Genomic DNA, 23,116 nt, shown 5'->3' with positions numbered 1-23,116 from the left:
GATGATCCCTTGCCCCCTCCAGGCCTCAGCTCCCCTCTGAACAAGGAGGGGGCTGTTTTAGGTGATCCCCGCTGGCCTTTCCAGTCCCAGCGCTCTGCTCGGTCAGTCTGTCTCGGCAAGAGCTCCAGAACCCATGTGGCGGGCGGGGTTGGGAGGCGGGTCAGGACAGCCCACCGAGAGGAGAGGAGGAAAGGCTTGGAAGACAGAGACAGCTTTGGCTGTGGGGAGAAGGGGAGGGGAGGGGAGGGGAAGGAGGAGACACAGGAGGAGGAGGGACCGAGGGGTGGAGGGGGAGACAGACCCAGCCCAGAGCTCTGAGTGGTTTCCTGTTGCCAGGCTCTAAGCCCCTCACTTTCCTGCAGACCTCCAGACAGCCTGGAGCTTGCCTGCTGCCTGCCTGCCCGCCACTGAGGTATGTCTGACCCCTGCCCTGCCTGTCCCTCCTCTAGGCCTGCATCCCCTGCACCCTGGCCCACTCCTCACTTTGTGTACAAGGAAAAGAAGCTGTGTTGGGAGGTCTCCAGGCGCAGGGACTCCGTCCTTGCTCTCCCGAAGGGCAGGGGACGCAGACTTGCTGCCTGTTAACTCCTCAGGTGAAACTGAGATCATGTGGTCTCCCCTTTGGGACTGCAGAAAGTAATCCGATTGTCTCTGAGAGAGTATTTTCTCCCTGTCTCTCTCTGTGCCTGTCTCTTGGGTTTCAGAGGCTGCCTTTACAAATGGGGGCCACCTCTTCCTTTCCTGGGAATATGATCTGGGCACAGCTGCAAGAGGGATGGGCCACCAGAGTCTGCCCTGCTTCCCATTCCAGGAGGAGAAACTTTCTAGACTTGGTTCTTGCACTCTGTTTTCCCAAAGGGATTTGGCATGAGTGATAAACTGATCTTTGGAGGGATAAGAGAGGGTCTTCACCTTTTATCAGCACTTCTGTGAAGGCTCCTGTTGCCCTGGAATTTCTCCCCTCTCAACCTCCACCCCTCTCCAACACACACAGACACACACAGACACACACAGACACAGACACAGACACACACACACCGATTCCGGTGCCATTCAGCCTGAAATAGCACTGTCAGACAGTAAGTCCGGGGTTAGGCATTGTTCCCATCCCAGGCTCCCCAGGATGTAAACACTGGAAACTCAGCAGCAGTAGCCCTCTGTGTATCTAGATTTGAAGACCCCTGATATCCGATAGGGTCCAGAGAGGCGCAGGGTCCGACGGGAGACTGGGTGTGGTGGGGGTGTGCTGCAAACAGTGGGAGGGAAAAGACAAGATGGAGAGGGTTTCAGGGCGACCTTCCCACACCTTTGCCATGAGAAGTTCAAACTCTACACTAGGCTGCTGTTAGGTCTTCTTCAGGTAAGCCCTTCCTACCTATGGCTCCACTGGCTGGCTCATGAGCAGGATTCCTGAGTCCCTAAGGGCACCAAGGGGAAAGGGGGGCCTTGGGGAAGGCATGTCTTCCAGGAAGCCCAGTCCACCCAAAAAGGAACAGAGGGGCACATGTTTTCCTCCAGAAAATGCTACTCTATGCAGAACACAAAGAGAAAGGGTTTTCTCTGCGGTTGAATTTCTGTGCACCCCAAGCGCTGAAAGCAGGATGAGAAGCTCATCTGAAGTAGGGGGGCAGACTGAAGACATACATCTTACATGTGATCTTAGGTAAATGTCTCCCCTGGACTTCGTCTCCCTGCCTGTAAAGTCAGAGGAATGGACTCAACCGTCTTTGGGGTGCCCGGGGTCCTCTGAACTTTCCAATGAAGGTCTCTTAAAGCAGAATTCATGGACTAGCTTTTGGCTAGGTTTCAAGGAGATTGCAAGCCCCTTAAAATTGTATATACAGTTGTGTGTGTGAGAGAGAGAGACACACACAGAGAGAAATAGAGACAGAGTTAGCGGCAATATCCAAGAGGGTGTTCACAGCCTTCAGTCTTAAATATATTCTCAAATGGACGCCTGCCCCTCCAGGTAGCCAGAGGGCATGACGTGGGAGATGGAGAGGGTGGGGACTGGAAGCTGAGGTGTATTTGCAGAAGGATGAAAAGCTTTGGAATGGGAGTGGTTGGGGGGAAGAGAGAGTTAACTTGCAGCCATCAGCTGCCACATCGACAAAGTCGGGAGCTGGAGTTGAGGGAGGGAGGGGGAGGGAAGGGAGGATGCCTGGAGAAGGAATCAACTTTTGAAACTTTCTCCAAGTCCCACCCACCAAAAGGCTCTTCTTTGCTATGACTCACTCTAGGAGGAATGCGAGTTGCCACGGTAACCTTTTTTTCAGGGTCTCTGCCTGCTGGCTGGGAGGGGACACTAGAACACTTAGAATATCAGGCTCTGTAGGTCTGAATGTCCCCCACTCCACTCCATCCCAAGAGGGCAAATTCTAGGTCCTGCCCTGCCGACCTCCCAATCTCCCGGGACCCCAGGGCAGCTATGGGGCTGTAAGTTGCTTCCTGCTTCCTGGGATAGGCTACTTGAAGACCCGAGTTTTAAAACCACCTCTACCTCAAAGGTGCCATTTGACCTTGAACTAATGGCTTCTCCTTTCTGAGCCCCAGGTTCAAGGAGAACCAGGTCCTCCTTGGTTCAAAAAGTGATAACACCACCACCTCAAAGGGATACTGTGTGGACAAAACGGGGATGATACACAGAGAAGCTTGCTACACTGTGGCCCTCTCACCTAATGAGATAGGTTTTTAGAATGGATGAATTGATGGCATCCAAATAATTGGTGACATCATTCCCCGCTTTTTTGTCTGGCAGCTTCATCATCTTAGGGTTTGGATATAACTTCCCTTTACTAAAAGTGCTGACAGGCACATTTAAGCAAAATAAATATTGTCCAGATTCTTTTGATTTGGGCACCTTCATATTTCCCAAGAGTGTTGCACCCTCCAGTGTCCAAGGCAAAGGCAGAGGTGGAGCCTAACTCACAGTGACATTCGGAAAGACACTTTCCCTCTCCAGACTCAGTTCCCCAATCTGTTAAATGGGGAATCTAACCTAGGGCCGAAGAATTGATGCTTTTGAACTGTGGTGTTGGAGAAGACTCTTGAGAGTCCCTTGGACTGCAAGGAGATCCAACCAGTCCATTCTGAAGGAGATCAACCATGGGATTTCTTTGGAAGGAATGACGCTGAAGCTGAAACTCCAGTACTTTGGCCACCCCATGAGAAGAGTTGACTCATTGGAAAAGACTCTGATGCTGGGAGGGATTGGGGGCAGGAGAAGAAGTGGACGACAGAGGATGAGATGGCTGGATGGCATCACGGACTCGATGGACGTGAGTCTGAGTGAACTCCGGGAGTTGGTGATGGACAGGGAGGCCTGGTGTGCTGCAATTCATGGGGTCGCAAAGAGTCAGACACCACTGAGCGACTGAACTGAACTGAGCCTAGGGTCTGCAGGTGCCCTTTCAGCTCTGAACTCCTGTGACCCTAGCTGCCAGGTGCTGTTTTCACTAGAAAGAACAGTCAGGCTACATTTTTAACAGTGCCTGGCCCCCTAATTGAAAAGGAAACAAGAGAGGGGGTGCTAGGGGAACTTGGATTGCATAATAGCCCTGCTAAAATCTTTATCCAACTGTAGAGACTTGTCAACCAATTGTGTGGCTGGGGTTTGCTATTCACAAGAGCAGTTTTCCTTGCTAAAAAAAAAAAAAATGCTATAAATAGAAAAGGATGGTGGAGGAAAGGAAAGAGCTGAGGATGTGAGGTAAACAGGAAAATATTTGATTTTTGACATTATTTAGACAGGTAGCTATGTGTGCAGGGATAAAGAGGGACAGACACAAACCCACGAGGATGCCAAGTATATAAACGTTGATTTCACCAACAGGCACCCACTGGCACAGCTGAAAATAAATGTTTCAATACATGAGCAGACACAGGGGGTCATGCACTCACGGCTCCCTCTGAGCAATACCTTGACTCACAGACAAGTCTCGGATGTCCATCTGATGCATATGCAAACTCTGACCCTCACCTATAAGGGCTGAAACCCACAGATGCTGAGTCAGGTAGACACACAGCATCACATACAAAGCTTCACACGGTGGTCCTCAAGGTCATTGGTCACTTATGCAAATACACAATCGCCATTTGTAGCCACACACAGACATGCACAGCCAGACCTAACTACAGGTCATGGCAGAGAGGTAGACCCCTGAGTGTTAGTCGCTCAGTCATGTCTGACTGTTTGCGATCCCATGGACTGTATGTAGCCCACCAGGCTCCTCTGTCCATGGGATTCTCCCAGCAAGAATACTGGACGGGGTTGCCATTTCCTTCTCCAGGGGATCTTCCCAACCCAGAAATTGAACCCCGGTCTCCTGCACTACATGCAGATTCTTTGCCATCTGAGCACCTGTTGTATGTTAGAGACAGCAATTGAGACTCGGGAAGGGAAAATAACTCAAAGTCATGCAGCAAACTGATGTCTGAGCCAAATTTTCAGACATCTGGAAACATCCAGATGTTCATTTTGGCTTCTTTTGTTGGTTTCCTTTGAGCAGTTTGGTACTCTCCTGACACTCCTCCCTGCAGTCAACAGCCCCATGGATAACAAGGGATAAGAGCTACCTCTCTTCCTCCTTTGCTGGCTTGCCATGGCCTGACGCAGCCCACATGGCTTTGTCATTAGGGCAACAGGAGGTGGCTAAGAGGTGACTGCAACCAGTGACTTGACAGAATTATTTAGAAAAACAGCCTCCTTCTTATCCAGGAGATGTCTAGACAGGACATTAACTCTGCTCTCACTTGTCAAGTTATAGAGCTTGATGTCTGTAGGCAAAGTAGGAATGGAGATACCAACTCTCGCTATAACTGGGTTCTTTCAGAAATGTGGTATTAACCCATTTCATCTGAGGATCTTTCTGGGCCCTTGTGTGTTAGTTATGGTCATAGGATCCTAGACTAATCAAATGAAAAAATAAACAATTCCCCAAACATCTTGATATTTCTGAATATCTGGAAGTTCAGCCCAGATACCAGCTTGCCATGTATGACCTCAAGTGAATTATTTTCACTCTCTGATCCTCAGTCTTCCTATCTCTAAAATCAGAAGCATGGCAAAGAGGTGTTGCTTGGCATGACACCACCAACCCATTGGTAGCAGCTGCCAAAAGAACTGTGTCCAGGATTTGAGTCCAACAAGGAGAAGGGGACGACAGAGGATGAGACGGCTGGATGGCATCACCGACTTGATGGACATGAGTTTGAGTGAACTCCGCGAGCTGGTGATGGACAGGGAAGCCTGGCGTGTTGCAATTCATGGGGTCGCAAAGAGTCAGATGCGACTAAGCGACTGAACTGAACTGGACTTTAGGGGGAAAGGTCATATGATTGATTAGTAATGTCTGCCACATGCACAGGAGGAGCAGGTGTAGCCACGTGTGCCATGGATTTGCTTGCTATCTTTAGGATGTGACAGCCTGGACACTTTGATGTTATTTCTCATCCCTTCCATTTGTGGTCACCCAGATGCACCAGTGGCCCCTAGGGGGAGCCAACGAGGAGAGCCTGGGGCTTCTAACCACAGCAAAACGTGGCATCTTAGATGTGTTTATGGAACCTCTGTCAGACTGATACCAGTCTCATCCTCTGGGGCCATTTCTGAGTTGCCTCTGAACCTCTTAAAACCTATGCTTGAGCACCCTAAAACAGGGGTCCCCAACTTCCAGGACCTAATGCCTGATGATCTGAGGTGGAGCTGATGTAATAATAATAGCAATAATGTGCACAATGAATAGAATGTGCTTTAATCACATGCTCCACTCTGCCCTGGTCTGTGGAAAAATTGTCTTCCATGAAACCGGTCCCTGGTACCAAAAAGGTTGGGGACTAAATGTTTCCCTTAAATGTTTCCCTTAGCTTCTTCCCTTCCAGCAAGAATTTTTAGAAGTTGAAGCAGGAAGTCAAGGGCCAGCCTGGGAAAGGTGGTCCTCTGATAGGCTGCTGACTCAGCTGACTTGGAACGTCAGGGCTGAAAGGAACCTTAGGGACTATGGCCTCAGGTCTTCAAACTCTCTCATGAAAGAACTTAGAGGTTCTCCAAGGCATCTCAGGGAGTGTCCCAGTGCCAGCCTCCATCTCAACACTGTTTTTGTTTTTTTTTAATTTCGAGCTGATTCATTGAATAGATAATAGTGCATTCATATGTACAACAAAAGTGAACGGCTCTTGGTTGTTTCAAACTTGGACTAATGCAGAAGACTTCACTGAGAGAAAGGCTCCCTGGCTTATATGACTCTGAACACCACTGATCTAAAACAACGTCTGCTTTGTGCAGAGGAGTGGCGCTAGGTGAAGTCCAAGGAGTAGCGGAGCCTATCCTGATTTGAAGGGTGAGCTGGGGGCAACTCTGCCAAGACTCAGTCCCAGGGCTCCTGACTTCCACGTCACCTCTGAGTGGCTGTGTGTGCTCCCTGGGGTGTGAGAGCCCACGTGGCCACACTGGCACCTCTCTGGACTGTCTCCGGCCTGCTTCTGAGTCCTGGCATCCTGGCGGGGCTGGCTCACTCACGAGGCCCTTTATTAGCCTCTAGACTTGTTTTCCTCTCTGTGGGCTTGTTTACCAGGAACATGTGTTTGGGAACCCTTGTTAGTAAGCCAAATGGTAGAAGCAAGATGTCTGGTTTGCGTCAGCAGCCCGACTGAGAGGGCAGCCTGGGGCCTGGCTTCACTGTGCCCTGTGGAGGCCGGGCTGGAGTGCCCGAGACCAAAAGGAGCGATGCCTCCTTTGTTCCAGCCCAGCACCTGTTCTCCCTGGGCCGTGAACAAAGAGCTAGGATTCTTGCCCTGGATTTCCAAGGTGAATGGAGATTCTGGGATCTTTGTATTTGAGACACTCTTCTGATGCTTATCTCTTGTAATCATCCATGAGTCTTTCAAGGTAAGTATGTTATTTTCATTTCTAAAATGGAGAAATACACGGAGGCCCAGAGAGGGAAAATCAGTTTCTGAAAGTCACACAACTGCTATACGGCAGAACCAGGATTTGAACCTGTATATTCTGTCTCCAGAGCCCCTGGGCTTACCTCTCTGCCATAATGCCTCTATAAAAGTTGATAACCACTCTGTCTAATACGGGCTTCCCTGGAGGCTCAGATAGTAAAGAATCCACTGGCAATGAAGGAGACCTGAGTTTGATCCCTGGGTTTGGAAGATCCCCTGAAGAAAGGAAAGGCAACCTACTCCAGTGTTCTTGCCTGGAGAATCCCATGGACAGAGGAGCCTGGAGGGCTATAGTCCACAGGGTCGCAAAGAGTTGGGCATGACTGAGGGACAAAGCAAGCTCTGTCTTAATATGGTAGCCACTAGCCACATATGGTTACGTAGAATTTAAGTTAATCAAAATGAAATACAATGAAAACTTCAGCCCTTCATTTTCACTAGCAACATTTCAAGTGTTCAATAACCACTGGTGGCCACTAGCCATCACGTTGCACATGCGGATATAGAATATTTTCATCATCTTAGAAAGTTCTATTAGACTGCATTGCTTCATAAATTCTTCTACTCATATCAGATTTGATGACTATAACTCAGATTCTGTGCTTCATGTCCTTAGGGTTCTATGATTCCAAGATCCACAGTCTAAAATGTAATGATTCCAAGATTTTTCCCTAGTTCTGTCCTTCAGCAACTTTTCAGTGTCCAGAGAGAGCCCACAGGAGGCCCTTTATGTTTCAAGGGAGATGAACTTGGGTGGTGGTGGGAGGAGGGGGCGGCTGTACTTTTCCATCCCCAGACTCTTTCTAAAGAAGGAGAGGTGACCTCAGCTTCGGGTCCTGCTGGCAGCCAGGGATGGGTTTTCAGCCGTCTCCAGAGCAAATAAAGGCAAAAGGAAAGGACTGGATGTTCGGAACAGGAGGCAGGGGCGGTGGCGGGGTGGGAGTGAGCTAAGTCTGCATCTGACCGACCACGGGGCCAAGGGGAACACGCCTCCTGCTGTCCCCCTCCCAGTCTCATTTCCTCCAGGGTACCTGGGGCCAGTTCACAGCCCAGCTGGGCCCCATCAGGTGAGCACTCAGCGGAGGAACTGCTGCCAAGGGAAACAGCAGGTGAGGCAGAGGGCAGGCCAGAGGCGGAGGGGGGCAGCCTCGGTCTTCATTCAGCCCTGCCACCCACTCCCTGGGGCTCTGGGCAGGTTTTTTCCCCTCTGGGCCTCAGCCCTCTCTTCTGCACTATAAGGTAGAAAGACATGCCTTCAGCCCCCAGGGGATGCCGGATTATGAAAACATTCTTAAGAGGATAAGCACAGGCATCATTACAAACTAAAGAGATACAGAGTTTTTATTTAATACTGCTCATTTATACAAAGGTGTTTATATTTTCACCAGGTGGGCATGCCAGACCTAGGTTTGACTGGCAAAGGATGTGTGCACAGCTGATCATTTCTGGATGCTGGGGTTTGGCCCTGTGTTCTGACCTTGCTAGGGTTACTGATGCACCCCCTGACCTTTGCAGGATGGGCACCTGGCCTCTTTGACCAGTGGTGGTTTAGAGAACCTCAGAGAGGGAGCTCATGGGTATGCAGGGAGTATGGTCATACATTCGAGAACTGTCCAATGCTGCCCTTCCCTCCCATCAAACGATCTGGATGGAGAGGATGTTGGGACTGGTGAGGGAAAACTGGGCAAACCCTCCTCCAAGACTGTGTGTCCTTTTCTTAACACTTACTTCCCACTTTTCTCCCCAATCCCCATCCCAGTCTTAAAGAAAAACTCTATGAGGCCCAACCCAAGTCCATGAGGAGGAATTTTTTCAGCTTGGAAGGGGCCTGCATGTTGTCTGACTTCCTCCCTCTCCACCTCAGCCCCTTTCATTCATGCTTTCTCTCCTGTTCCTTTCATCCAAAGCCATGTGCACTCTTAAATTGGAGTTGGGGACACCGTGAAGCAAAGCCAAGCTCCCAGGTTGATTTCTTTAAATTTCTGTTGGTTTTATTTCTTACAATGCCATAAAATACTGAGGTTTAGTGTCTATTTCAACCCCAGTAGAGGACCATTATGAAGTCTTCCCTTCTGCTGCCTCTTTCTGCTACCCAAATACCATAATTTAAGTGAAGATGGGAATAGTGGAGGGGATGATGTGTATCAAGACCAGCATGTGCTTGGGACAGTTGAAGAGCATCTCAAGGGCTCAGGCTACCGCCTCAAAGCTCAGCTAGTCAAACCCTCTCAAGTAGTAGAAGAGGGAAACCGAAGTCTAGAGAAGATGAAGGATTGAACCAATATACCAAGTTAATATTGAGACAGAACCAGAATCCTTGGGATTTAGCTCCAAACTAAGCATTTCTTCCATGATGCCAGGGTACCTCCCACCAAGGTGCTTGGTCAGTTGAGAAATCTTGGAAGGAACCAAGGGCAAATGAGGGGAGACATGGCCACTGCCCACACTGACTGAAAGCTGCTTAGGTGCAGGGGAGATGCTTGCTCTGTGTGGCACCGACGGATGATCATAGGAGACCAGGAGAAGCTTGAAGGGAGGCAAGCTGAACAGTAGAAGGAAGGACTTTCTAAAGCCATTTGGAAATGGAAGTTCATTGAGTTAGAACAAGAAACAAAACATCCCCACCACAGTTCCTTGGTTAGGGACGGTATTTTGGCAGCAAATCATCAGAGATTCTGCTCCAAGATGCCCTCCAGTCATTAGATTGTTAGAGTCAAGAGCTCACCATCTAGAGGATGGTTTCAGCAGTGACCAGAGTGGGAGAATTTTCTAGAGAGCTTTCTAGGTCTCAGTTAATATCTTTTAGCTGTGAGGGAGAAACAGAAGGTAACACAAAACATATGCAAGCATTTGGGTAGTTTCCACACAGAATCCAGAGAAGTGCCATCCCTCCTGGGCAGAATGGAGGAAAGTATGGCCATAAGTCTCCACTGGCTACCCTCGAAAACTATTGTTCTTTGTTTTAGAATGTAGGCCTCATTGTCTCAAATTGGCAAGGGGTTGCTGCCTATTAAATTCTCTTATTAAAGAGGGGTAAGGGAGAAGGAGGTCCAGGGAAAGACGGGAGAGGAGGAAGAGGAGGGGAAGAGTCTGGGGTATAGGAAGAAAAGAATCCTAGAACATCAGGGATTGAAGGGCCCTTGAACAAGATCTGGTTCAGCATTGCTCAGACTTGATTAATTAACCAGTTGTCTTTGTCCAATCACTGTCTAAAAATTTAAATAAATATACTGAGGAAAGAGACAAGATTCCCTACCATAAATGGAAAAACCTGCGTACTTTTGTCATAAATAGAAGGAAACTGTTAAACTAGACACAAAGGAAACAGGACAACTCTACTGAATTCCAGCTGGAAGTCGTTTCCTGCAGAGGCTCTGAGCCAGAGGCCTGCCCTCTGCTCAAAAGGGCAAGAGATGAGTGTTAGATGTTAAAGGCTGGTTAGCACCAAACTGAGACTTTCTCATACCATCAGGATTAAAAGAGAACCAAGTGGAAGCAAACTTCTCCCTGTCTTTCACTATCGTCTACCATGGACCATCTAAAATTATCTTGCATATCACAGGAATTCAGTGTCAGGAGGAACTCTCCATCAAGAAACCTCGCCCTCACTGAATTCTTCATCTCTCTTCTCTCCACAGGGTTCCCAGCACCATGAGGGCCTGGATCTTCTTTCTCCTTTGCCTGGCTGGGAGGGCCTTGGCAGCCCCTGTGAGTACCTGAAAGTCACATCTTCTTGATCTTACCTCCCACCACAAGCTCAGGGGCATTGAATCTACCCGCCCTGGATGTTCAGGGGGGACAAGCACTTCCCCGTCTTGAGTTGTCTTTTTATTTTTTTTAAGATTTTTTTCCCTTAAACTAATAAGCTCAAAATAAAAAGGAGATTCCAGGGAAGACAGATTTCCATGTAATGTGAAGATGTACTTGTTTAGCGAGCAGAGCTTCCCCAGAAAGGGACTAGGATTGTTTGAGAAGGAAGTGAGCTCTTTATCATATGAAGACTTCCAGAAGAGAAGGGGATGCTGATGGGAGTGATGGGAAAAGAAGCCCCAGCCAGCCAGGCACCTCAAAGTCACGTGCTATCTGGCTTCTCTCACTCCAGATTGACTCCAAGAAGGAATTGCCAAATGATGATGATGATAGTATCACACTTGTGGGGAAGATACTGACATCTGTTAAAATTCCGGGTTCATCCCCTATGGGTCTCAGTTTTCCCATCTGAAGGGAGTTGGTCTGCATCAGACCAGTTGGTCTTCCATCATTATGGGAGTCTAAGCTGCAGAGATGCTTTTGAGTTTTGATAGACACTTCAGATATAACTATACAAAGTGCGGTGCTCCAGAGACCCACAAGGCCTGCATGTTTGGCTTCTCCTGTGCCCGAGTTGTCCACCCATGGCAGGCCCTGAGGCACAGCCTCGGGGGGTCTCCCGTGAGCCTCTCTCCTAGCTCCCCAGCTTCAGTGGTCCAGGCTGAGGCATGTTAGTGGTGGAAGCTGGCCTGGGCCCCAACCTCTCTGAACCCTATTTTCACCTCCCGACAGCAACAGGAAGCCTTGCCTGATGAGACAGAAGTGGTGGAAGAAACCGTGGCTGAGGTGGCCGAGGTAGGTGGTGAGGGCCCCAGACTCCTCTCTGCCAACATCCACTCGCTGGGGAATCCAGACGGGGGCTGCCGGAGCAGGCCATTGTTCCCCTTCCCACGTGCATGCACAGGACAAATGTAAATCCTGTGGATTCTCCAATGATGACACTCCCGAGTGCTCCCCAAACTCTTCCTGGAACCTCATAGGTGGGAGCTATGATTCTGAATTTGTCTTTTACTGTTTGAATTGTGTGACATTTTTTCTCAGATGGTCATCCATGGTCTCCCCAAATATCAACTGATGAAAGGGAGACTACCCTGGTGCAGTTGAAGGGGAGAGAGCTTGGCACCCCCTCTTGCCCTGACATGCCTGGTGGCCTCTAGGGCATCTCCACAGAGTTCCGGGTCCATAGCTTCAGTCTCGATTCTGGACCTGGCACTTGTGCCTCCTGGGATCTGAACCCAGCACCCATTTCAGCATGTCTATCCCCATCCCTTGTGGGTACCCAAGGCTTCGGGCAAGTCCCCTCCAGCCTTTGCCCCTTTCCTCCAGGTGTGGGGGTGGGATGGGGCATTTGACTCACTCTTCTCCCTCCACCCCAGGTACCCGTGGGAGCCAACCCCGTCCAGGTGGAAGTAGGAGAATTCGATGAGGGTGCCGAGGAAGTCGAGGAAGAGGTGGTAGCTGAGAGTAGGTCCCTTCTCCTTGTCTTGTTAGACCAAGCCTTTGCCCTCTGCCGCCCGGGCCTGGGGTGTGGGCCAAGCCTGTGTGAGGTTCCTTCCCAAGGAAACGCAGGGTGGGGTCCTCCCTGTGGGAGGGGCTGTGAAGGACAAACTGCCTTGACTGAAAGGTTGGGAGTGTTTTCTGGAATCTGGAAAGATCTATTTATAGCCAGGCTGTGAGTGCCAGGAAGGGAAGTCTCAAGCTGGAAGTGGCCTTGTACCCTTGCAGCACTTTAATCTAGTTCCAGAGTTGAGTTTCAGGTTCCTACTGAGATCCCCAGTCCTGTCTGGTCACTTGATGGCCCCAGACGCTTTCACACTTTTAAGCTTACTCAATTTTCACATGGCCACGAGGAAATAAACCTGGAAGCCTGACACAACTCCTATAAGGCTGTGAGAACCGTGACCTGGGGCTTCTGGCTCCTGCTCACAGTCCAGCATCCCTAACCCGCAGAACGGAGACTCACTGTACCCCAGGGGCTAAAGCCCCAGCTCTGGAGGGGGACCAACCAAGGTCTGCCTCCAAACTTTCTGCGATGTCCTCTGACAGCCCTCAAACCTTCTCTGAGCCCAGCTTGCTCATGTCTTCTGTGGAGAAGGGTGAAGACAGTAGACCCCCGCCCCAGGGTTGTCGAGGAACTAAGAGATAAAAGTAGAGGGCCCCTTGCCCAGGACCTGGCAGGGCAGGCACCTAACAGAGGAAGACTTCGACACCCCAGTCAAGCGCCAGGAGGAAAGGCGAGAGGAGCTCTCATCCTCAGGGCCTGAGTATCCACTGGAGCAGAGGGGCGTCTACTGAGCGCTGTTCCTTCCCCTTCACATCCCCTATCCGGTGTTTACGAGACACAGGCAGACTCTATTGTTCAGTGTGGTCCTGGGGCCCTGTTCCCTTTTCCGCTACAGATACTCAGGCCTGTTTTGCTGGGCTGCATAGCTCCCTGGCTCTGTGACAACAGCGGACTTTCCAAGTCATTCTAGAAAGTCTATTCTAGAATTCTGAAATACCTCGCCGTCATTGATCCATGAACAGCCAAGAACACAGTGGTTGCTTCAGTCCTCGGGGGAGCCATATGGCACCCAGTGCTCCCCGGTCCCAGACTGAATCCCCAGCCCCTGCAGGTGTGCCTGGTCCTGACCTCAGACAGAATCTCTAGTCCCCAGACTGAGCCAACTGCTCCCCGACAAGCTGATTTCAGCAGAAGAGAAGGGAGGGCGCAGGGCTGCCCAAAGGTCGAGTTGGGGCCAGAGCTGAGGACTTCTGTCCAAGGATCCATGTGGGTTGGGTTGGAATGGATGTGCTAGCCCAGGTGAGGTTAACCACGTTGCCCTCATGCTCTGCCAGACCCCTGCCAGAACCACCACTGCAAACACGGCAAGGTGTGCGAACTGGACGAGAGCAACACCCCCATGTGTGTGTGCCAGGACCCCACCAGCTGCCCTGCCCCCATCGGCGAGTTTGAGAAGGTGAGGCCCAAGGGACAGGGCAAGGGGTGACGACTGCGGCCCTCAGGGCATCTGCCCAGAACACTGCTGGCCTGGGGGGTCCCACAGGGCAGCTCCAGGTGCAGAAGTCCCCTCGCTAGGTCTAGTCACAGCAAGAGACCCAGCCAGAGAGGGTCTCTGTCTGGGACTCTCCAGCAGTCACTGGCAAGAATTTACTCAGCACCACCAGCTTCCAGCCCTACTGAGACTCAGAAGGGAACACATGAGGGACTTTCTTATGTTGGAGAATCTTGGCAAAGCATCAGGTCCAAACATGTGGGTTCTGGGTCACAGCAAAGGTTGACATCAACCTTCATCTCCACCTCCTGATAGTGTGAGATCTTAGCTATGTTCCTGATCCCCTCCAAGTTTTCTCACCTCTAAAGATGGACCAGAAATAGACTTTATCTTGGAGAGCTATTGCAGGGATTTGTCAGATAATACCTGGTACTTAGTAAGTACTCAATATATACTATTTAAAAAAAACTTTCAAAGCTGTCCATTCAGTCTCCAATAGGACTCATCTGTCCATTCATCCATCCAAGGAAATATTTATTGAGCACTCATGCATATCAACCACTGTGCTCGTGGTCATCTAGCTCAGGGCCACAAATCGAGTTCCAGGATCACTCCCACAACCTCCACCTGATCTCTCCATCTTTAACCTCTCCCCAGTACAACTTACCTTTTGAGGTCCAAATTTTAGCATCTTCATCAGCTCTTCCCTCCTCTTCACCCCTTCACCCCCTATCACACGGGTCACCAGTGCCCATCAGTAATCCCTCTGCAGAGATATGTAAGCAGTAAGCATGTGCAGGGTGTTCAGGACAAGGCTTCTCTCCTCCTGACACAACTCCTTGCTGCCACTGCCCTTGTTCAGCCCACAACATCTCAGCTCTGCCATCCTCATGCTCAGAGATTCGCAAGAAGGACCAACATAACTCACCACATATTTGCACTCACTGCTAATAGTTAAGGATATGTAGCTGATGAAAAGGGAATTGGGTACAGGCTGAGTGTGGAGGGATCCATGCACAGTCTTGCTTATTCTCCCCCTGCCTTGAAGGGTCTCTTTCCCCAGCTACAAAGATGAACTGCAGCCTCATACAAGCAAGGCTTCTGACCTATGAAGCCTATTACAGACTCAGCACCTAGTGTTTAGTTGAAGCCTGGCCACACAGGCATCCCATGCCCAGCATATACCCAAATTCCAGTCTCTGAGCAGGAAAAGAGATATTCAGCATGAACCATACTGTTTGTGTGAGCAACCCAGGCAAATTGAGACACCTGCATCATTTATGGACAGTTTTCTAATGGTGCAGGCAACTGTTCACCAGCCTCGCTCCCAGACACCAGCCAAGGGCCAACATCACAAGAAGGCCTTTCTAAGGATAACAATTCCAGGCCTGCTGTATTAACCCTTTTCTGAGTACTCTGCCTTTCCCTCATCCTCACCTTCAATTCATCTTTTCTGTATCTCCCAGGTTTGCTTTCCCATATCTCAGCCCTGACTCTGTCATTCCGCTGCTCAGAGACCAGCATGGGCTGAACATTGACTTAGGAGCCCAAAGAGTGGCTCCTTGCCAGGCCCCACCCCTAACTCACCTTGTGGACCCCGAGCTAGTCACGTTCCTTGCCTGGCCCTCAGTGTGCCCATCTCTGAAATGGGCATGGGTGGCGGTACTGGCCAAGGGCTTTGGGAATGAGGGCGAGGCTCTCTGCTTTGCCAACAGGTGTGCAGCAACGACAACAAGACCTTCGACTCTTCCTGCCACTTCTTTGCCACCAAGTGCACACTGGAGGGCACCAAGAAGGGCCACAAGCTCCACCTGGACTACATCGGGCCTTGCAAATGTGAGTCTCCTCGGGCCCCGCCAAGCCTCCCGTCTCGGGGAAGAGGTGCCAAACTGGCACTGCTGCTGGCTCTGCCACCTCTGGGCTGTGTGATCTTGGGCACCTCTCTTCCCCTGTCTGAGCTTCAGGGATCCCAGTTATAGAATGAGATGATTGTTTATGAGCTGGTATCTGTACTCAGGACCCCTCCAGGGAAGGACTGAGCAGTGGAGGGAACACAGGATCAGGGCAGATTTCCAGAGCCTCTCACTAGCATTCGAGACAGCTCACTTCTTTTCTGTAATGACGAGGAAGTTCTTCTATAGGTCTAACCACAATCTTTCCTGCTTCAATGTTGTGAAGCAAAAATGATGTTTTTCCTGGGCCTAAAAAAGTGTTTTAAAAATACTTGCATTTGAATGCTTTAAAATCAAGACAATTCAGTCAGTTCCCCTTAGGCCCTGTTACTCAATATTGTCATATCCTAGGCCCTTTTACTCTGTTACATTCCCATCTGCCTGCATAAAACATATGATTAAGTACCTGCTTCTAGAAACCTAGGAGCCAGGTGTTGGGGGCAGGGATGCCAGGGTTTGCCTGGCCTTTGGGGAGTGATCCCAGGTGCAGACTCAGCTGGCCCAGGCTCCTGCTCCAGTGTGTCTGCCTCCCTGTCATCCGAGACAGGCAGGGGCCCCTCTGCTCCCCTCCAAGACAACATCCACACGGTGTGTCTGGTACATTCTGGCACCAGATGACACTGGGGAGGGCCATTCACCTGCCTCAGGTGTGCAAAGTGCAGAAAGGTGGAGGAGGGGGGACCAGGTTCTCCTGTGGTCAGCACTGCTCTTCCAGTTACAGGGCCGTGGATGTGAAAAGAGAAGGCTCAGGCCTGGAGAAGGAGGGCAGGGGAGGAATGTTGGCAGGAATCCCTGGGCAGTGAGACTGGCACTTTTGCCAAGTGGCTCTTCTGTTCTCTGGGGCATATCGCTTGCTCCAACTCCTAGCGTTTCCCTCTCAGATGTTCTCTTCCACTCCCCAGCTGCTGGTGAAGAAGGTCGTGGTCCTAACCACAGAGGGGACTTTCCATAGGTCCAAGGATGGGGGAAACGATGGGCCCCTAGGCCCCCTGGTACCCACATGCCCTGGTGCTGGATGAGGCTCTGATAATGTGGCCTTAAGTAAGCCCCTTCTCTCCACACTGATCTCTAATAATTCCAAGAGGGTGGACTTGGATGAAATCTCCAGGACCGACATTTTGTCACCTTGAGTTCCAAAGACCAGGATGCAATCCTATCGCTAAGAATGTTCTGGTGATTAAGCATACCTGAACCCCCACCCCGGCTAAGCTGGGCCTCTGAGTGAATGCTGTCCCTCAGTCTCCCAGCTTCAAACACCTCTCAAGGGTCAACATCATCACGGTGGGTCCTGGCCTCTGTTTTCAGGGCCCAACACCCAGAAAAGCAGGAGTCTCTGGAGCAAACCATTCCCTGCCCCGCCCCCCCCAGATGAGATCAAGGTCAAGGGAACAGGGGATGTGCCTTTGCTCTTGTCCAATTGCAGAATATTCTCCCCCCACCCCCTCCAATCTCCTTTGTTCAAAAGATATGAAGAAACTGTGGCCCTGAGAGGCTGAGCCCGGTGCCAAGGCCACAGACTGAAGCAGTAGCAGGAGAAGGGCGGGGGTGGGGAGAGCGACCTGGCCAGCACATTGGCCCTCGGGCAGGGAGTCAGGGTCTGTGCTGACCACCCCTGTGTTGACCCTAGACATCCCCCCCTGCCTGGACTCCGAGCTGACTGAATTCCCCCTGCGCATGCGGGACTGGCTCAAGAACGTCCTGGTCACGCTGTACGAGAGGGACGAGGACAACAACCTCCTGACCGAGAAGCAGAAGCTGCGAGTAAGGGTCTTTTCTCGTCCTGTCTCAGGGCACTTGCTCGACCGTGAGCTGGCCCTGACCTCAGGCCCCAGGCTGGCTGAGATCCCCAGTCCCATTCCCAGATCTAGGAACCCAAATGTAAGCCCACATCCCTGCTCCGACGAGCACCTCTGTCCCGGGCTCTAGGACACAGACTCCTCCGTGCCGCCTTTGAAGGCTTCTAGAGCACATTCAGGGGCTTCCCAGGTGGCGTAGTGGTAAAGAACCCACCTGCCAGTGCAGGAGATGTAAGAGACACGGGTTCAATCCCTGGGCTGGGAAGATCCCCTGGAGGAAGGATGGCAACCCACTCCAGTATTCTTGCCTGGAGAATCCCACGGACAGAGGAAGGAGCCTGGCGGGCTACATAGTCCATAGCGTTGAAGAGTCGAACATGACTGAAGTGACAGCACGCAGGCAGAGCACATTTACACGTTAAAGGCTCTGAGGGGCCCCGTAATGAACGGACCTGCTCACTTTGTTTAGGTCCATGTTAAGCAAGAGACATAAACAATTCTATTCCTTTTTCCTTCTGAGTCTGTGGACTTTAAGGGACATATCAAGCACTAGGAGTACTGATAAAATACAGCTCCCTGGGCCCCACCTGAGGCACAATGAACCAGTGTCTCTGTGAAGGAAGGCCCAGGAAGCTGCATTTTGACACACTCCCCAGTCATTCTGATTGAGATGGCCCCAGGCCTCCACTTCTGTGGATGAGATAATGATGGTACTCATCTAAGCACTTCCTTCCCTCATTTGGTCTTTTTTTTCCTGGCCACACTGCTCAGCATGTGGGATCTTAGGTCCCCGACAGGGATCAAACCTGTGCCCCCTGCAGTGGAAGCACAGTCTTAACCCCTGGACCCCCTTCCCTCATCCTGAACCCTGGAGTCCCCCTTCCCTCATCCTGAGCCCTGGAGACCCCCTTCCCTCATCCTGAGCCCTGGAGTCCCCCTTCCCTCATCCTGAGCCCTGGAGTCCCCCTTCCCTCATCCTGAACCCTGACTTTGGCTGGTCTCTGCCTACTCTGGCCTCCGGTCGGGGGGAAGGGACCTTGACTGGCCCCGACAGCCTCCCCGGGCCCTCTGTCACACAGCATCTCTGCTCCCACAGGTGAAGAAGATCCATGAGAATGAGAAGCGCCTGGAGGCTGGCGACCATCCCGTGGAACTGCTGGCCCGGGACTTCGAGAAGAACTACAACATGTACATCTTCCCTGTGCACTGGCAGTTCGGGCAGCTGGACCAGCACCCCATTGACGGGTAGGACCCCAGAACCTCAGGGTCACGGAGGGGAGCTGCCTCTAGCCTGGCCCTGGAGTGGCCAGGGCTGCTGGGTGCTCTAGATGTGGTCAGAAGACTTCTCAGTGGCCTCTGCTGCTCCCAGCCCTGGAGGCCCATAGCTTGCCTAAGGGCTGCCACCGGAGAGGATAGGTGTAGGAGAAAGGATGTAGAAAGGATTTGGTACCATGAGACAATCCCTCCTTACTGCCTAAGAGGCAAAAGCCATCAGAACTGAAAATCCCTCCTTAACCCCATGACTGCCAGCCTTGGGTATCCATTCAGCAAGGTAGAAGGAGCTGGGAAGGAGCGCCAGACTCTGTGGGGTGGCAAGGCTGAGGTGGGGGAGCAAGGCCCTAAGACCTGGCCCCAATGGGGCAAACTGGCTCTGGAAGTTCTTAAGACAATCACAGCGCCCATCCCATCTCCATGGCAAGCTCCTGGTTTGATCACTCCTGCCCCATGTTGAAATGAGTTAGGAAGTGCCGTGTAATCGCCCTGTGGGATAGGCCAGGAGTTGGTCAGCGAACCAACATTTATTGAGTGTCTATTACACGTCCAGCACGATTCCAGGCAGGGGATTTAACTGTAGTCAGAACTGCCACGTAGGCCCTTGCCCCCATGGAGCTCACCCTCTGGGTGGTGCTCTGTTTCTCACAATGGAAGGAAAAAGTAAGGAATGTGCCCGGAAGTTGCAGGTGGTGGCTGACCGTCTGCAGCCGAGCTGGACCGGCCCGTCTCGCCCCCGCCTTCCTTTGCTGTGCGCTCCTGGAGCAGCTCAAGAGGGGGGCCGCTCTGCTTGCACAGGATGCCCAGGGCTGCTCCCCTCTGGGAGGCTCAACCCTCCCTCCAGGTCCAGCCCACCCTGTGGGTGATCCTGGGGGGCTGGGGTCTCCTGAGTGCTGGGAAACTGCCTGTAGCTTCTCTCCCAGGCTCTTTCTGTGGCTGGGATCCATCTGAGTCATACCGTGAAGGGGAGGGGAGATGTAGGGAACATCTGGACTCAGGCTGAGCAAGGAAGGGGCCTGGAGGGAGGCTTCCAGATGGGGCTGAAAGGACCCTGCATCTGGGAAAGCAGCCTGGGTCAGAGGATCCGTCCTCCCCCTCTCCTTGTCCCAGAGCTGCCTGGTGACCTTGCCTGAGTCCCTGCCCCTCTCTGGGGCTCACTTTCCTCACTGATATACAAAGAAGGGGGAGGAGCTTCAGTTCAACCTATCCCTTCCATGAGTTGGGCCAGATAGGAGGGCCCGGGGGTCCTTGGGGAAGAGTGTTTTGAGGACGACTAATGGAGGGCTCTGGGGAACAAGGGGAAAAATTCCTACATGTGCTCTGGAGTCCAGGCCAGCTGGGAGGACAGGAACAGAGGAGATGGGGAGAGAAACCAGAAGGCCTCCCTCTCACATGGGACACAGTACATAAAAGATAAAGTTCTACTCACCCTCTGCCTGCCAATTCCAGTCCCTTCCCACGCTCCCTCCCCCAGAAGTCAGCACCCTCTTCCTTTTTTTTTTCTGGCCACACATCTTATGGGATCATAGTTTCCTGACCAGGGATCAAACTGGGCCCTTAGCAGTGAAAGTGCAGAGTCTTAACACTGGACTGCTGGGGAAACCCCACCCCTCCTCTCCAAGTTTTTCAGTACTCTCTTCATTTTGATGCATCTCCTTTTCATCTCTTTTCTGAGCATTTGCAGATGTATAAATGTGTGTCTGCAGAAAACATGCATTGTTGTTTCATACCAGATTTTGATCTACCAATAGCGGAAATGCTGAATATCTTAAGCGTTTGTGCCCTCAAGTCTTAGCCAATTAGGAAACAATGAAATGCACCAAGAGACCTATGTTATGAACCCACAGACCTCAGACCTGGAAGGGCCCTTTAGACGTTATGATGAACTCCTCCTGCTTTGATGGAGGAGGAAGCTGAGGCTCAGAGTTGGGCCGTGCTGTATGCTCAGAACCACCGCAGGTCAGTGGTAGAGCTGGGTAGACCCAGGATCCTGGCTTCCCATTGAATATCCTCTCCTTCAGCCCCAAGGGGCAGGCTCCCTCCCTGTCTCCCCAAGCAGGGCTGTGGGGCTCGCTCAGCCTCAGCCTCTCCCCACCTCACCCCTGCAGGTACCTGTCTCACACCGAGCTGGCCCCACTGCGCGCCCCCCTTATCCCCATGGAACACTGCACCACCCGCTTTTTCGAGACCTGTGACCTGGACAACGACAAGTACATCGCCTTGGACGAGTGGGCCGGCTGCTTCGGCATCAAGGAGAGTGAGTGTTTGAGCAAAGGAGCCAGTGTCCTCTCCTTCCTTGCTGCTGTCTGTGTGTCTGTCCTTCCTGTCCATCTCTGCTCTGTGCCTGGTTAACTCCTGTCTGCTCTCCCTGCCTGGGTGGGCCTCGCTCTTTTATGTCCTTCTCTATCCTTCCAGCTGTCTCCTTCTCCCTTTGCAAGCATCGGTACTCACTCTGTGTCTAGCACTGCTTTGGGAACTGACAGGCGCCTACAGGAAACAGCACATGTAATTTGGCAGCGCAAGTGACAAGGATCAGCCAGGGACGGGGGAGACCAAAGTTCTCAGTCATAGACTCCCTTGGTGACCTTGGACTGGTTACCTGGCCCCCGGCCCCTGGGATGGGTGGTATCCGCCAACTCCATGGGAAGCATCTCCTCATTGACCCCCGCCCCCAAGTCTAATTCTGCTCCTTCTTGCCTTGCAGAGGACATCGACAAGGACCTCGTGATCTAAAGCCACGCCTCCTCCTGCAGAACCAGATTCTCTCTCTTGACCTTTCCCCTCCTGTTTTCCCCAATGTTTAAAATGTTTGGATGGTTTGTTGTTCTGCCTGGGGTCAAGGTGCTAATATAGACTTAAACGAATACATTAACGGTGCTAAACATAGACATTTTAACCCAAGTCACGACATTCTTAGCCTTAACTCAGCTATCACGGCCTCTTGCTCACCCACTAGTGGTCCCACTTTCCTCTTGCTGTGTGCACCTCTGCCCATTGTCTTGGGTGGAACACTTGATCTGCTCGAGTCTGCCTTCAACACATGTTGCATCTTCAGATTTTCTACTTTTTGTTTGAAACTAATATTCTCCAAGTCAGACTTTGAGTTAATTTTATTTCAGGGTATTGGCTGCCAGGGGGTCATCCCTCAGTGGTCTGAAGATGGACAAAGGGAAGTAACACGTGATGTTGGCAAGGATGCTTCTAGGGCTAGAGGGTCAGTGGTGGGAGAGACCTGCAGAATCCACCAGCCAGAACCGCAGATAACAAATCTAGTGGTCAGGGGCTGTGACTGAGAGAAGGAAACAGGCTGTGTTCTGGAAGTACATAAACTCTCACATAAACCCAGTTCTTCACCATTTCCCCTCCTCACTTTGCACTGCCATTTCTTTTTGCATTAGGCAACTTGCTCAGACTTTCCAGAGCCATGGCCCATCCATTCTCTGGAATCCCCCACACCTCTGAGAGGTGGATCACCACATCCTGCAGGGCTGCTCCCCTCCAAACTACCTTTAGGAGATACAGGACAGGGAGGCTGTTTCAGCCAGAAAGACCAAAATCAAGAGTGAGGTGCAGAACGTGGTAAAACAGAAAAAGGGCAGGTGGCAAATTGGTTTTCTTTTGGGTTTTCTGTTTTCTTTTTTCACATCTGGATGGCTGTCACCAGAGATCTTTCCTTCAGTCGCTAGCATGTTCCTCCTCTTCTCCCCTCCCCATTTTTTCTTTCTATTAATCAAAAGAAATTTCAAAATCAATGGGATGGTCGGATCTCACAGGCTGAGAACTCGTTCACCTCCAAGCATTTCATGAAAAAGCTGCTTCTTATTAATCATGCAAACTCTCACCACGATGTGAAGAGTTTGACAAATCTTTCAAAATAAAAAGTACTGATTTAGAAACTGCCTCCCTGAGTGACTTTGCATGTGTCTTAGTGACCTCATTTTCCTGACATGGAGATACATGGACATAACAACATGTCCACACATGAATGCACAGATGCAAAGCCTCGCAAATGCATTATTACCCTTTTGTATACACAAGCTTACTTATACACGGGGAATGTATGGTGCCTATAAGCATGGATTTAGCTTTTAATTTTATGACCTGGGGACTGACCTTTTTCATGATTGTATTTCATTATCAAAGCACCGGGCTAAGCAACTAGGGAAAGCACCAATGAAAGCAATGCCTTCACTTAGCATTCACTCATTCATTCACCCATCCATCAAGAAATGTTTATGATGTACTTACTATGGACTGATCCCATTCCAGGTGCTACAGACACAGCTGTGGCAAAGCAGATAAAGCGTTTGTTCTTCTGGAACTTACAGTCTTAACAAGGAAT

The 23,116-nt window shown here is 51.1% G+C and overlaps 1 protein-coding gene across 1 annotated transcript; it reads left to right on the top strand.

Moving 5' to 3' along the window:
• Positions 1-300: 300 nt before the first annotated feature.
• Positions 301-22,682, top strand: SPARC (secreted protein acidic and cysteine rich). The gene is made up of 10 exons (XM_052642767.1): positions 301-412; positions 10,587-10,656; positions 11,491-11,553; positions 12,135-12,222; positions 13,597-13,718; positions 15,470-15,590; positions 17,334-17,467; positions 18,599-18,747; positions 20,883-21,031; positions 21,479-22,682. The coding sequence occupies exons 2-10, from the start codon at positions 10,600-10,602 to the stop codon at positions 21,505-21,507; spliced, it is 912 nt and encodes a 303-aa protein (XP_052498727.1). The 5' UTR covers positions 301-412; positions 10,587-10,599; the 3' UTR covers positions 21,508-22,682.
• Positions 22,683-23,116: the final 434 nt, after the last annotated feature.

The sequence above is a fragment of the Budorcas taxicolor genome, chromosome 7 (genome assembly GCF_023091745.1).
Source record: "Budorcas taxicolor isolate Tak-1 chromosome 7, Takin1.1, whole genome shotgun sequence".
NCBI classification, from domain to species: Eukaryota; Metazoa; Chordata; class Mammalia; order Artiodactyla; family Bovidae; genus Budorcas; species Budorcas taxicolor.
The sequence above is the reverse complement of the archived record's forward strand: the minus strand, read 5'-3'. Positions and strand labels throughout refer to the sequence as shown.